General features: G+C 38.6%; 1 protein-coding gene across 2 annotated transcripts; it reads right to left on the bottom strand.

Annotated features, from left to right (window-relative positions):
• Nucleotides 1-481: 481 nt before the first annotated feature.
• Nucleotides 482-16502, bottom strand: chfr (checkpoint with forkhead and ring finger domains, E3 ubiquitin protein ligase). Of its 2 annotated transcripts, none has more exons than XM_086169523.1 (18): nt 16368-16502; nt 15115-15275; nt 14437-14536; nt 14093-14202; nt 13936-13998; nt 13644-13838; nt 12645-12713; nt 11822-11957; nt 11298-11452; nt 11054-11213; nt 10263-10471; nt 9788-9907; nt 9531-9614; nt 6395-6465; nt 5245-5317; nt 5027-5134; nt 4548-4620; nt 482-2933 (listed from the first exon to the last, which is right to left on the bottom strand). In XM_086169523.1, exons 2-18 carry the CDS (start codon nt 15221-15223, stop codon nt 2891-2893), a joined length of 1878 nt encoding a protein of 625 aa, XP_086025649.1. In that variant the 5' UTR covers nt 15224-15275; nt 16368-16502; the 3' UTR covers nt 482-2890. The 2 variants fall into 2 exon arrangements, with proteins under 2 accessions (XP_086025649.1, XP_086025648.1); XM_086169522.1 differs by having other exon boundaries at nt 15115-15256.

Below are 16502 nucleotides of genomic sequence, written 5' to 3'. Positions count from 1 at the left end.
TGACAACCATTGGGACACTTCGGTTCTCTGGTCTTGACTAACAACTTTTGTTGACTAACAACTTTTGTTGTTAGTCAAGTTTCCTTTAGGAATCCTGATCATCTTGATCTATTGACAGAACTGATAAATCTCCTACACTCTCATCCTAGATCAATACATTTTTGCATCCAAATGAATGTTGCTGCCAGTACTCAAAACTTCAGTCGTGATGGCTGACAAATGTATTTCCCATCAACTGTTAAATCATGAAAAAGAAACAATCATTTAAAGTCTATGATTGATCGAGAAAGGACAGTTGGTCAGATGATGACTGATGGCCAAAAATCATCAGTTGGAATGTGATCATGTTTGTCCTTGTTTGATGAATGAGTAAAAAGAAAAAAAAAAGGTTGTGTGATACTTGAAATGACCCTTCAATAATTTGGTTGCTAGACAACGGTGTTCCAGTTAACATTTCATATAAAATAAATGGATACACACACCATGGTAAGGGCATTTACTTGAACAAAACTTGCAACAACATAAACATTGCATCTTATGATTTGTTTGAATATTATGACAAAAGCAAGTCATTACATAAAACAGGTAAATTATATTCACAAATGAAGAATAAGGAGAAAGAGGGATTAATCTGGCATGTCAAACACTTTGTTAGTAGATGCCACTAGCTCATCTATAGTACCAACTAGACATAGATAAGACACTCTCAGCTGAAACCTAAACATGGCACTGCATGTAATTCCAGGTGTCACATTAAGGACTTCAACCTTGCGGCTGGAAAGACGCCTGACAAGTTGTGATTGGTCGTGAATGCAACTTAGATGTTGCTTCATCTCCCATTTTCCTGGGAGCATCGATGAGGTAGAATGAAACCTGCCTCTTCCATACAGCTTGGTCCAGACTTTCACACACAGTGAGTAAATATTTGCGTTAGTATACAACCCCCCCCCCCAACGGCATCAACAGCACCACCAACAGCCCGGGGAGACTGCACAGCCCTACTCCAAAGCCTCTGTAATACCAATTCCTGATTGGAGCGGCTTGGGACTGTTGTTGGCTTAAGAGTGCCCAGATCTCCGGTAAGGAATAATTAAAACTCAGCCCCTCCGTCGGGATCGAGCGGGCTTGGGCTGAGGGCCTGAGCTGCTAAGGAATGCCAGTGTGGACCCACCAAGGCTGGGGGGGGTTAAAAGAACACCTAAACCACCTCACTAACACCACAAAATCACTCAGGACTGCAGAGGATAGTGCCAAATCAAATCAGAACCCTGTTCCAGACTGCTTCAAGACCGGAAGTACAAAGACCAAAATAAGACAGTGGATTATATTTGCTGTGGCTAATAGTTGTGGAACTGTACGAAATCCAAATAATATAATACCACTCTATTGTGCACTATCATTACATTATTGTGGATTCAGTTTTCACAAATAATGTAAATCAATAGCATGTGAGTCTTGCAATCTTGAAGACTATTACTAACGACCAGTGTGCAAGTATGTTACTTTTTTTTTTTATTAAAGGCAGAAGAACTCTTTAAAGATAGTCCTCAAAAAGCAATCAGAAAAATAAGAATCAAAAATAAGTGCGGCATCACCCTAAAACTACGCCTGGCAATTATCTGTGCTAAGTTCCAAGATGCCAGTCAAAACAGTTCCCAAAGACTAATAGAGAAACCACCATTTACCTAAAACATCTCTGCTCTATTTAAATAGAATATGCTTCTTGATGGTAGCGCCTGTTTGTTTCAGTAAAACAAACAAACGCTGAGTTTTGTAAAAGTCATAGAAAACATTTTTTAATACTGCATTTTTGTATGACGAGTGACTGAAACTTGGGTGATGAGAGAGAACGACGTGTGTAAAGAATTTACACCTACAAGGACCTTTTTTTATTTTTAAAACAAGCAAACATGCTTGACCAGTGATGAAACAAATCAGCAGCATTGTTTACCTGAGGAATCAGGGAATATCTAATCAGCCAAAATTGCAAACCTGACCAAACCTTTCCCATCTAAAGAAAACAAACAAAAAAATAATAATCCTGCAGAGTCCAATGTAAGTAATCTCTTTCCAGTATCAGCCGCCTCTGAAAGCAACATCCCTCTTATTATATAAACAATTCCGTTCGTTTTAAAGTCGAGAAAAATCTCATTACAGATCAGTTATGACTACAAAGCGTCCCTTCTGCACAACTTGGAGATGATTATCCTGCAAAGCATACAGTAGAGGCCCCCCTGCCTTCTGACAGTATTACAACACATTGATCCCCTTCCCACAGACATGAAATCTTAGACAAATATCACATGGGATTATGAATCTACCCTTGCATGCATGCGGGGCTTTGACATGGCTGGGAACACTCTTGGGTTTTCAGGTGAAATATTTACACCGTCCAGTTTTTAAATGGCTGTTCATGTCTAGGGAACAGCATCTCATAAAACGTTGCTAAGGGATACTAGTGATACTGAGTCTTTCCATTTAACAGTATTTCTGCATTCTTTATTTTTACCCACATTTCTCAAAAGACATCTGAGAAAAAAATAACTGTGAATGTTGTTGGAAGCCTGGGAGTCTAAGAGCAACATTTCATGTGTAAAATATATATCAAAAATCAATGAAGTTAAATACACAGGCTGTGTGACAGCTGTTAACATATGAAATACATTAGTTTTCAATTTAATCGAGTGCTTATTTGCCAAACAGTTCGAAACGTTAAAGAAGTGCATAGCATTTCATGAAGAAGCCCTGCGCCAGGAAAGATGCAATTTGTTGTTCCTTTTTTCCTTTCTTTTTGCATTACATTGTTGCATAGCAGGCAAAACAGCTGGCTAAAAAAAAATAACCATGTTTCTCCAGATGGCGTGATGCTCCACAAGATCAGTGCTGACTCTCAGATCCTGAAGCGTGTCTGCTCACAAATATGGTTGAATTTCCTGAAAGAAAATACAAGAAAGAGAGATGACATTTCCTTGTGAAACCCGAGTGATGAGACAAAAACAGCCACCTTCAGCAAAGTCCTCCAAATTTAAACAAGGATTCCATCTAGTGGTGAAATAACTGAACAGCATGCAAAATGGAGTTCTCAAGTGAGGAGGTTCACGACATGTTCACAGTGGATTTATGGACAAACGAGAAAAATATACAACCAACATATTAGTTGAGGCTTGTGGCAATAATTGATGACTATTAAGTTTAGTTAAGTACAAGGTGACCACTGCTATAATTAATGGAATAACGCCATGGATTAACAAAAAGAAGTAGTAGTTTTTTTTGTCGTTAAACTAACGAAATAATAAAGAGGGTCAAAGTACTGCTGTTTGGAATTGATTTTTTTGTTTTTCCACTCTGATGTAGCATGGAGAAAAGTTTATAAATGAATGTGAGAAGAGACACATCGTCTTATATGATAACACTAATCTATATTTGAGGACATTACTTTGAAAAAAAGGCAACGGTTTGGATAATATCAGTGAAATTTATCAAGGAGGTACTATTAGAATAAGGGGCATTAATCCTGCTCTTTTATGTTTTGCATACTCTGGCAGGAGGCACAGATCGCTGTACTCCAGACAACCTGTCATAGGAACTGTTTTTGCTTAACACATAAATCCCCATAACACCTTACATGTCATATACTAGCAATTACATCTGCACCGCATCATTACTTTCTCTAACACAGATCATATCATCAACAAAGGCATTTTTTGTCATCGAGTGTCGCCACACAATGTCTCTATATGGTGTACATCCTTGGATACATAACCCCTTTGTAAATAGTACACCTATGTAATCTATACCGATATGTCTGGCCGAAATCCTTTTGTGGCAAATGGACTTGAGTTTCTTGTCTTGAAGACGTTTCACCTTTCATCCGGGAGGCTTCAACAGTCTGAATGGACTGCACATCTTGTGCTGTACTTATTCATATTCCAACTCAGATCTAAGTCCCCAAAAGTGGTTAGATCAGATCAGAGGTGAAATGTCTTCAAGAGAAGAAACCGAAGTTCAGGAGCCACAAAAGGATTTTGACCAGAGTTGACCTTGATAGACATATAAACAGATGTTTATCAAGATATAATTTATCTCTTTGCAAGATCACACAGCTCATTTGGTATATTTGGTATATTATATTTGGTATATACATTTTGTATATTACCCAACTAAAATTACACTCTGAATAAGTGTATTTCCATAACATCCTGTCGTTGTGCTTCACATCAGTAAAATGTGTAACTGAAAACCAGAATCAAATTCCTTGTACATGGAGACCTAGTTGGTCAATAAAACTGATTCTGATTTCCAACTGACGGAAGATATAGCTGAGATGATTAAACACAGATTTAATCAATGCATTTTATCCATCATTAAAATGAACAGCAATTTATAAATTGCAAAATGGGAAACCATGCTAGAACTTACAGAGTCCCATCACTTGTGTTACCCATAAGCCCTCACGTTTGTGACAGCACTTCCCCAGCGCTCCCAGCTCCGAGCGCTAGGAGGCAGTGCAACAAGGCTTTCCAATGGTGTGAGTAGGAAACACTTACAGAGCATGGTGGGCCTTCACCTGCGTTCTGCAGTTTCGACCCCAGTAGCAGTTGGGACGAGACGTCACCGTAGCTGTGGACGAAAGAAGTTATTTCTAAAGTATGAAAAATGGCCAAAATGGTGAAAAGCACATTCAAACTGAATAGTTCTAAAATTGAGTGACTTTCCGTAATTGCATTCTCCAGTAATTGAGTGTAATTCAGTCTACGGCACAACCTTTTTCACCCCTACTCCTGTAGCCCCGCAACTATATCTAGCTGTCTTTTTACTGTTTCTTTGAAGTTGAATACTGCAATTTTACCAACGGGAGGGGGGTTTCCTTTTTTTACAGACTCTGTAGAGTCTCTGAGAGAGGCTTTTGGATTTGTCTGCAACTGGAACCCTTTCAGTTCTCAGAGGCCTGGTCATTCACCTGTGTTCAATATCTGTTAAGTACTGTTATCATTTTACTACAACGTCATATGGTGTAGATACAAACCTGGCAGCTCAGATAGTGGAATGTCCTGTCTGTACTTGTAGGCCAGACTCTTGAATATTTGTATGCCACAGAAAAAGCACAGGATGGTATTTTCTGAGACTGGACCATCTGATGAAGATGCAATCAAACAGTGTTAATCCTCTTCATTGTCCTATAGCTTAGCAGCATGTGTGCTCTTTAAGTGACAGCTGTCACAGGGTCGCAAATGATGGGATCACCTGACATATACTTTCTCTCCACAGCCTCCTGAAGCAGATCTCTCCATGACTTTCCCTTGGAGGACAGGTAGTCCTGGTGGATCAATAGAGACAGTTATTACGCAATTATGATGCAAGCAAGCAGTTAAAGCCAATGTTTGAACCTCATCTAAAATTTAGTAAACTGGGGAGATTCTATGCTTAATACAGTCACAAAACTACTTTATAAAATAGTGTCTCATTGTCTATGAACGCTATGTGTCTGTGGGTTTAGCAACTTAAACTAACTTTTGTATAAATAATATTGTATTTGTATACACTAATTTTCTTGTGGAAAAAAATAATTTTTTTTATTACTTTTGGTTTTAACATTTCCCTAATATGATCTGCAGCACAACTTCCCGGCTTTGGCTCTACAAAAGTGGATTATGAACAGACAACTTCTCATGACTTCACTCAGACTGATCTGATGCCACTGCTGTCTCAACTAACTTAAGGGAATTAATTGCTTTGCAAGTATGAACTGCTTAATCAGCCATCGGAGTGAAAGTGTGACTGTTTATCTTTTCATTGTGAAATTGCAATTGATGCAAATGGAGCAGGTTACATCATGCCTGGTTCTATCTAACCTTAATGTTTTGATAACAAGATGAAAATCTGGATGTATAGAAGGTGGTCACAATCCATTCATCCATTCATCTGTAAACAAGTCTTACACACACACCAAATCTGTGTTTCTAATTCATATTTTTCTTACAAATTTTTTCTTGCAAATTATGCATGGGAAGGGATTTCAATATCAATCTTACTTTAAAATCTAACAGCAGAAAGACTTAAGTGCTTCTGCGGTAGATAAAACAGCAGTCTCTTACCTCTGTTATCTCCTGTTGATGTTGAGGTAATTTCTATTTTTAAAATGTATAATCATTTTTTTGTTACTCTACTTATATTTGTATTATTTCTGGCTTATTATCCTCTGAGAATTGATTATCTTTAAGTAATTGCTTACTCTATAAAGACAATTTAATGTGTAATGTATTGTCAAAATACCGGTAAATTATGAAAAACAACTTTGGCTAATATATCTCTACTAATCTTTACACCACTGATTTTAACATGAAATGAATTATAATACAAAAAGAAACATGTGTGTTAATTGACCGATTCCCACCTGCAGGATCTTGGATTCATAGTTGTTGTTGTTCAGTGCACCATCCAGACATTTGTCAGTTAGATTGAGTTCTGCAAGAGAAATCAGAGATTACTGACATCCACAAAAAAAGGAAATACTTATGCATGCCTTTGGATTTGAAATTCACCACAAACCAAAGTCACTGAGCCGATATTGATAAATCATAGTTGAAATATGTTTTTATTATAATAATGTGGATATTCTGCAAAGTTAATAATGAAACGGTACAGAGTTACAAAACAAAGTAAAAAAATGTGATTATATTCGAAAACAAATGTGGGAAAAGGCTGATAGCCTCACTCATGTAAGCATATGTTTCAGATGATTTATGAGCTCACATAGGAATCCCACAATGATCTCACTAGTCTGCACAGATCCCAGCTTTAAAGAATACTGACTGCTAAATCTTTGTGGGAATAAAGATCGCTACAGTCTTCAGTGTCTTGCTATTTTATTGATTCATTGCAAACAGATGGTTATAAGTTGAATACTGCAAATAAGTTGCATTTCTATACTTAATTTATTTATAAATAAATTGGAGGAAATGGGTAAATACTCTGCATTCAGCCAATCATGTATGAACCATGCCTGACATTTTAAATGTATTGTTCAGTCAGTCTCCTCTCATTCAATCCTGAAGTGAATGTTTAAGAGTGTCACAGCAGCGCAACAATAACAATATCAATACATTTATGAATATAAATATAAATAGAAGAGACAAGTTAAAGGACGAAGACAATAACAAGTATAGGAACAGATAACAATGACAACAAGAATGACAACAAGGATAAAATAAGCAGGATGAGAATGGAATGACAACAACAAGGGTGAAAAAAAAGAAGGATAAAGGATAAAGTTGGAGCTGCTGAAACAGGCTGCCGTCTTCCAGCCCCATCTTGAAAAAAAATAAAAATAAATAAATATATATATATATATATATATATATATATATATATATATGTATATTGATGCAAGCCTCAATTCTTGCATCACTAGGGTCTCATTTATATTATATTATATATATATATATATATATATATATATATATATATATATATATATATATATATATATATATAAACTAGGCTTCTTTAACTTCAGGGGGAGCCAAAGCAAATCAGCCTCCTCAATCAAACCCTATTCTCTGTATCCTCTTCTTCTATCCTCGTCTTCTCTTTGGTCTTACTTGAGGTCAGGGGTGTTAAACATGAGATTATTTTGCAAAGCATAAAAATGAGCTGCAATTTTTCGATGAAAGGAACTGTTGTTATTATGCCACGGGTTTACCCCTCAAGGGTTTTCCTCCATGTGGCCCCTGGACTAAAATGAGTTTGACACCCCTGCTAAAGGCCTCATGTCTGGCAGTTTCAACCTAAGCATCCTTCTACAAATACATACAAATACAAATATATTCATCATTCCTCCTATGTACAAGACCAAACAATCTCAGCCTGGCCCCTCTGAACTTATCTATAAACCATCTAATATGTGCTGTCCCTCTGATAGACTCATTCTTGATCCTATCCATCCTCATCACTCTCAAAGACAACCTCAACATCTTCATCTCTGTTAAATCCAGCTCTGTCTCCAGTCTTTCCTTAAATGCCACCGTCTCAAAAACATTCAACATTGCTGGTCTCACCACTGACTGGTATACCTTTCCTGTCATTCTGGCCGAACGGCTCTTTTATCACACATTGCCCCCGACACTTTTCTCCAGCTGTTCCAACCTGCTTGAACCTGTTTCCTCCCCTCTTTTCCAAACTGCCCATTGTTCTGGACTGTTGACCCTATGTACTTAAAATCCTTCATCTTCTTTACCTCAGCTCCCTGTAGCCTCAATTCTTGCATCACTAGGGTCTCATACACTCAGATGTATTCGGTCTTGCTGCAATTAACCTTCATTCCTCTCCTTTCCAGAGCATACCTGCATCTCTCGAGATTTTCCTCCAACTGCTCCCTGCTTTCACCACAGATAACAATGTCATCTGCAAACATCATGGTCCATGGAGATTCCTGTCAAACCTCATCTAACAGCCTGTCCATCACCACTGCAAACAAAAAGGGGCACAGAGCTGATCCCTGATGGAGACCCACCTCTTCTGTTAACTTCTCTGTTACACATTCAGTTACACAGCTCCTTTACATGTCCTGCACCTTCTATGTCACCCCAGACTTCCTCACACAATGCCGTAGTTCCTCTCTCAAAACCCTCTTGTATGTTTTTTCTTTCTCTGTACTTCTCTACCAGCATTCGTAAGGCGAATACTGCATCTGTAGTGCTCTTTCCTGGCATGCAACCATATTGTTGCTCACAAATGCTGACTTCTCCTCTCAGTCTTGTTTCAATTACTCTTTCCCATAACTTCATTGTATGACTCCTCAATTTTAATTCTCTATAGTTAATGCAATTCAGCACATCTGCCTTATTCTTAAAAACAGGCACCATCACACTATTTCTCCATTCCCGAGTCATCCGCTCACTCTCTTAGACCCCGTTGAATAACCTAACCAGAAACTCTGCTGCTGCCTAACCTAGACACTGACATACCTCTGCAGGTATATCATGAGGACCCCTGCCTTTCTACTCTTCCATTTCTTCCTCCATACTCTTCACCTTTACTAATCCCCTCTTTGTAGTCCATAAAAATCCCTTCTTGTACCCTATGTTCTCTTTCATTTTCCTCACTCATCGACTCTTCAAAGTACTCTCTTCATCTTCCCGTCACTCTTCTAGCATCTGACAATACATTTCCCTCTCTGTCTTAATCACCTGAACCTGCGTCACCTCATTCCCATCTCTCTCTCTGTTTTACCAAACTGTATAAATCAAACAATCGTCTTCTTCTTCTTCGACGACCAACAATAACTCAATTACCCCTGGCACGCAGTAGGTTATTGGCACCAATTGCGGTCGCTGTCAACCTGGTCTTTGACTGATCCGTGATGGAAGTCATTGGTTTGATTCACATAGTTGTTTTTTGCTGGTTGGCCCAGTTTTAGGACAAATGCCCTTCCTGGCACAACCCTCTGAATGTATAGAGGCTTGGGACTAGCTCAGTAACACACTGGCTTGTGACCCCCTGAGGCTGCATTGGTCTGCTAGAATACATACCAGTGAAAGGAGCCAGGCAGCCATGACAGGAAATCCCATGGCAACCCCAATACATATGACAGAAGGGTCGCTCACACAACGCACCTGCCAACAAACAGCAAATTAGACATACAAAAGGCATAATGGAATGACAAATATCATCTTTACATGTACTGCATCCCTCACAAATAATAAATGCCGGCCTTTTGTGACGGATGAAGTGCTGTCTATTGCAGAGTACAATGAAAATCAACCAATATTCTGTAGTTACTACTCACATTCCTGAGCGATACTTTGCTGATTTAAGTCAGCCCTCCTGTCTGGCATTGGATGGTGGCAGCAGGAGCAGATGATATGGCACCCCTGAGGTGGGCAGCGATACTCCTGAGGGAGTATAGCTGAGGGAAGTAGAAGACTAGTTGAATAGAATTCAGATCTTATTGATATATTATTAATATGTACTAAAATTCTATCTGTGCTTAGAGTGAAAGAGAGAGAGAGAGAGAGACAGAAAGAGAGAGAGAGAAAGAGAGTAATGAGGCTTCTCATCTTGTGGGCAAGTGCATTGTGTATTTGCCATTATATCTTAACAGATAAACACAAAAACCTTTAGAATATTTTTACACATATCCGTCTGACATAATGTAAGGCCAGGGGATCTTCTTGGGAATCATACCGCAGTGATACACCTCAAACTTGGCAGAGAAAAACTAAAGTTCTACAGATACTCCTCTAGGCTACAGCAACAATCACCTGATGAAATCTCAGAGGATGTGGAGGGCTGCTCCCCTGTGGCCACTGCTGGCCCTTCAACATCGTCTGTTTTGGGTAGAGGGGGTACGAGGGGTGGAACTGGCAGAGCTGGTGGAGCGGGATGCCAGTAGTTTGACCCTGTGTCGAATACCAGCTGGCTGGACCCCATCCTGTAGTTTGGACACTGTCTGCACGTCATGAGAGGGGGACTAGGGACAGAAATCATTGAATATCGAATACAAGTATTAAAACACATACGAGGAACGTACATTTCTAAAATTGCTAGATTATCATGTTATTACATAAATTACTTTTATATTGAATTCTATATCCCCATTAATGTTAGTAATGTATAACAACACTAGACCTCATATAAACAGTTAATGGTTATACTAGTTATTGGGTTTTCTGTCTGTTACTAATAACTATCAGATTTTCTAAAATATGTAAGTTGAGGTTGTATTCTGTGGCATAACTGAGTTGACATCTCTATAATTGATACAAATCCAATTAATTATCTGCTCTGACACACAATCTGTTGCAGAAAGAGTAAAACCAGCTTCTTTTACAACTTGGTTAATATATATACACAGTTCTGATATTGAAAAGTTATGTTTCGCAAAAAAAAAAAAAAAAAAAAGAAACAAACAAAAAAAAATTAAAGACTGCACACACTACTGCCCTGATTTCTTCTTAGAAATAATTATTTGAATAAAATCAAAGACTGCACACACTACTGCCCTGATTTCATCTTGGAAATAATTATTTGAATAAACCAGCCCACACTTTACCCAAAGTCTGAGGAGTCGCTGTCATCAGAGAAGTCAAAGATGTAGTCTGAGCTGCCCTCCTCATCGGAGAAGGTATGTTCAACTTTAGGCTGCAACATGTCTTGAGTGATCTTGTTACGGGAGTCCATGCTCTTCAAATCCTCCTCACTGCGGCACTTTTCTGTGGAATTCAAGGGGACCCTTTTTGTAATTTTGAGCGTGGCCTTGTTATGATTCCGGAATCGGGAATATTATAAATACAAACCTGGGTGCTGGATCAGATAGGCCTCCACTAGGTTGTTCAGGAGGTGATTTTTGCGGATTCTTTCCACAGTGCAGCGGCAGGTGGGACAAAAAGAGGTGCGCTCCATCCAGCCCGAGTAGCAGGCAGAACAGAATGTGTGCATACATGGCTGCAAGCTAAAGAAAAACACACAATTGCTCCATGCTAGACAGGCATAATATGCACAAAGGGCCATAAAAAGTGGATCCTATCCAGTACTATGCTGATACCAGTGTTTTAAAAAATGTAATTGCGCATTAAACCAGCAAAATATTAGCACTCATAGATGTTACAAAGTATCACACTGTGTGGATTTTGACATTAAAACATTTAAAATAGATATTTTATATATATGATATTGGTATGGTATGTAGAATTACAGTTGATATGTACATGCATACCACAGACATAAGCTGTTATGGAAAACAAAGCAATATATTACTCCAGTTCCTCTTTACGGTGACAGAAATCCAGCAAGAATATCATCGGTGCCTTTTGAATCATACCTGACACAGTCGTGCAACAAATCTTGGCAAATAATACAGGTGAGAGATTCTTCCATTTTGTCCTTGGTTCCCTCCACTGGTGGTTCAGTCAACAACTTGGTAGTGGACTTGTTTTTCAAGCCATACTCATCATCATCTTTGAACACAAGAATTATGATTTTAGTACATATATCTAGTGACACGTGGTTTCTCTTTTATCTTAAATGTGGCACAGTCACCCTGGTCAGAAGCTGACCAAGTCAGATGCAACCATTGAAAAAGAGACTTAATGCGAGCTTTTTTTAATTAGTGCAACATAAATCGTAACAGCGCTGATTGTCTACTCACAAATGGATTTTGCTGTCTAAAGTCCAAGACCAGAAAGAAACCGTCATGTGAAAGTAGAGCAAGTGAACTGCCTCAATATGTAAGGTGAGGGGCTCACTGACACTGACACGTACCTACTAGGCAAAGAACCTGCGACTGCAAGACACTACATGAAGACTGACTCACATATTTTGTGTGTCAGTGTTCACCTCTTCTTCATGACAGGATTAGATTAGAAAGGAAGCAGAACAGTCTGGACCCTGTCAGGTGAATGATTCCGTAATCTGTCACCAGTGTTGCTGCTCAGTCATTTGGGAAACCAAAACCACTGAATCATTCCTGACAAAACAACAGCTTTTCCAGAGTGAACATCCGCCTCCACTTTAACCGACAGCTGATTCTCATAAAACTCCAAAGCGATTTGGGGTAAATTATGACATTGAGCAAATATTTGGTGGTGTATGAGAAATAACATGAAAAAAGAATGACTAAACATAGAAAATGGACATGCACCCACCAGTTTTCCTTCTCTTGCTCGCTGGTTCCAGGCTCTCCTCATCCTCCTGTCCCGGAGCAGCAGCTAGGCCTGGTAGGATGAACATAACAACAGAGCCAGGAAAGATTTATCATTTCCACTTTAAAAAGATGAAACATAAAAAAAATAACTGTTTGAGAAAACATTGTAAAGATATGTGGTAATTCAACAGAGTTGCTGTATTATTATTTGTACAATTCTTCCTCTTCTTTTGGCCACTCTCCTCAGGAGTCACTGCAGCAAATCAGCCTTCTTCATCTAACCCTATTCTCTGTGTCTTCTTCTCTCACGCCAATTAACTTCATATACTGTTTAACAACATCCATAAATTTCTGCTTTTGTCTGCCACGAGACCTCCTGCCTGGCAGCTCCAACCTTAGCACCCTTCTACCAATATGTCCAGTATCTCCCCCCTGTACATGTCCAAACCATCTCAGTCTGACTTTATCTCCAAACATCTAACATGTCCAAACCCTTTGGACTCAAAACTGATCCTCTCCATTCTCGTCACTCCCAAAGAGAACCTGAACATTTTCATCTCTTGCATCTCTTTCATACTTTTTTATGTTCCTATTGTGAAAAAAATTGGAAAGAAATAATTGAATTCAGGATTGGCACATAGTTACTTAGATGCTTTTTGTTTCTAAATTTACAGCTAAGCAGACCCACCTTTACCACAAGGTATCACAACATCAATTCCATCTTCAACAAATTATATTAAAAATGATACCTGTCATAATTTTCAATTAAAACTATTAGTTAATTTGATAAATTTTCCTTGCTGTTTTATAAAATGTACACATTTTAGGTGACTTTCACCTAAATTTGGAGTTCAAACAATCAATATAAAAATATTCATTGTAAAATAACTGCAGCCAAAATAAGGAACTTCTGATAAGTTTAGTATTTAGCTTCAGAAAACCATCTTGCAGAAAGATGCCACTAAGACCAGTGAGGAAACCATTGCTGTAGAGAACCTACCAGTTGTGGGACAGTCTCTGGTTGCTACGAGTCCAGATGTGTTTGGGCTCTGAATACAGATGTGGGAAGTCGAGGTGGGGGGCTGAGGTTCTTCCTGAGTTGAGTTGTTAGCTTTAGTGAGCATTACAGGCTCTACAGAGAGCGTGATCTCAGATGGTAAGGCAGGAGCAGGACTGTAGGCTGACCTCTCACCACCTAATAATCATATACAGTGGGATATAACATGTCACTTCCAAATTACATGTAATAAATGTTTAATATAGGAGTAATGTCAAATTATATGGCTACTTACCAACTGAAATATGGCTTGAAATGGCTTGCTCAGCTTCAATTGAGTGGTAAACATAGGCAATATCTATGCGATGAAAAACACATTGTATGTTTTACGTTTCTTATTACTTGGAATGGACCTATTATTTTCATTGTAACAAATTAAAATCTTCACTTACTTTGCTCAGGGTCATTTTCCCTGTATACAAAATGAATGATATCACCATTCTGTAACTTGTGAGATTGCTTTCTGATTATTTTGCTCATGTTGATCACTGTTCCATAAGTGCTTTGGAAAAAAAAAACAAAAAAAAAACAAGTACAATGCAATGTCAAGGTTGGCACTACAGAAAGACATTTATTATGAAAAGCCAAACATACATTTTTGATCAGCTTTGAAACACACACTACTTCTTCCACAACACTTTAATATTTAAAATTTACCCCATTTTTCAATGGGGTAAATCTCAAAGGAAGCTTGACTGTTGTCCCGGTTGAAACCGCGGTTGAACGGTCATCATACCTCATGTCTTCAAGCAACACCAGACCTGAGTTTTCATCTTGCACAATTTTACAGTGCTCCCCTGAGACAAGTTTGTTGGCAGGAAAGACCAGATCACATCCTGACATCATGAAAAATAGATTAGCACAAAGACAAACATAATGTAGATGAATTGTCAAAGAGCTTAGATGTGAGATTGTGTTTAGGGGGGCTTTTATGCAAGTTTATTCTTAGCGACAAGATAAGATATTTGCAAACTTGATCTCAACCTTCAATGATGGCAATTGCACTTTTGAATATTTCTTTACTCGACATATGAAATCCAATTAAGGCTGAGTATGTAAAATTTAATCAGACCCACCCCCCCCCAAGCTCTTTACAAGACAAGCACATAGAGAAATATAGGGATAACCTTTTCCTGAGAAAAACCAGTAGCTACTTAATATTCTGCACACATGTTCTCAATGGACGCCCTTTTGTTATCATCACAAGAGGCTGTCTAAGTTTGCAGCACTGAAGAAGTCTTTGTGTTTGGAGGGGGAGGGTGTCATGGCTGCAGACATTGACAGCTATGTCTACCTTCCAGAAAAGGGTGTCTAATAACAATGAATAAGATCATATTAAGTTTTTCAAAAGCAACGCAAGCAATATGCCCACTGCCAGCCCACAAGATTTCTCCAATAAGTATTTATATAGTACCTCTTTTCCGGCCAACTGTCAATTCCTTGTTGACAAGTAGCACTTCGGGATCACTGGAACCCACTTTGACCAGCTTCCCCCACGGCCGACCTCCTCTGTCACGGTCCATCTTTGGGGTCTGTTTTGTTCACTTTTGTTTTTTCTGTGAGTCCATGGGCAAACTCGTTAGAAGAGAGAACAAGTTTAGGATAGGATACAACTCTTTAATCTTTGGGGAGACCCTTAGAGAGATTATGGTTCAAGCGGCACAGCATTGTTCAGTAAACACAGATCAAAGTTGAGACTATAAAACTGTAAAAACACATGGATAGGAGGTGGAATGAATATTTAAGATAAGAAACCTAGAAAACTATAGAAAACTAACGTTTACTTGTTTCTCTGGTGATGCAACCATCTAACTATTGCAATTCCATTCTAGCATTTCAACGGAACTGTTAACTTGTGTGCCCCACCCCCCGCTCCTCCCGTCACTAACGTCTTGGAAAACATTTCGATACACCTTGTGAGACAAGTGTTGGTTTTTAATTCTATAAATTCAGTGCTATTCGTCCATTAGATATACTGAATTCATAGCTGACCGTAATTGTATGTGAGGCGCATCTAATTTTGAAACCGAAAGGATTTCTGCTCAAATGTTCGTTTCACTATCGCTATGTGCTAAAGCGTCCCTAAGCCTATGGGTATCACGAGTTAAAATGTACTTTATTGTTGTGTAGTAAGTTTTATTCTTAGTTTTATACACAGTCATCGCAACCCTATTATTATTAGGGTATTGTTGTCCATAACTGTCGTTGTTCCCCGTCAAACACCACATGGAAAACACATCGAGAGCACCTTGTGAGACAAGTGTTAGTTTTAAATACTACAAATCCAGTGCTGTTCGGACATTATGTATGCCGAATTCATAACTACAGTTATATGAATGTAAGATTAATCTAGTATTCTGGGAAATCAGGGTACTTTCCCAATGACAAAGTACGTCTGAAAAAAAAAATCTGCTCAAATGTTTAGTTTTACTATCGCTATCGTGCTAAGGCTTCCTTCAACTTACTGTTATCAGAAGTTTAAACGTATCGAACAGCCGTGTCGTAAGTTTGAAACGTATAAAGTCATCGTAACCTTCGGCTATTACTGACTATAAACATATAAAGTACACCCGCATGGAGATATATTTACAAACACAAGTTCGTTTACAACGTCAAGCTAACGTTTCTTTGCTAACATTAGCAGCTAACGAGACCGTTTAAACTTACCGAAGAGCGCATCGGATTCTTCCAGAACCACGAAAGGCTATTTCGTTATGGGTTTTTCATATCAGAACAAGGTAACGAATAACAGATCGTGGTGCCAGTGACTCTGTGACTAACAGATTACTTCCTGATGTACCA

The sequence above is a fragment of the Fistularia commersonii genome, chromosome 22 (genome assembly GCF_037954325.1).
Source record: "Fistularia commersonii isolate RoL2024-O1a breed Wild chromosome 22, RoL_Fcom_v1.0, whole genome shotgun sequence".
Classification (NCBI taxonomy): domain Eukaryota; kingdom Metazoa; phylum Chordata; class Actinopteri; order Syngnathiformes; family Fistulariidae; genus Fistularia; species Fistularia commersonii.
This window is presented reverse-complemented; position numbering and strand designations above follow the sequence as displayed.

Excerpts from the sequence above, each read along its gene's own strand:
- chfr (XM_086169523.1), bottom strand. The coding sequence starts at position 15,223 with ATGGACCGTGACAGAGGAGGTCGGCCGTGGGGGAAGCTGGTCAAAGTG. Across the intron at positions 13,999-14,092 it reads GGAAAATGACCCTGAGCAAA|ATATTGCCTATGTTTACCAC; the intron begins GTAAGTGAAGAT and ends TTCATCGCATAG. Across the intron at positions 12,714-13,643 it reads CAGAGACTGTCCCACAACTG|GCCTAGCTGCTGCTCCGGGA; the intron begins GTAGGTTCTCTA and ends TCATCCTACCAG.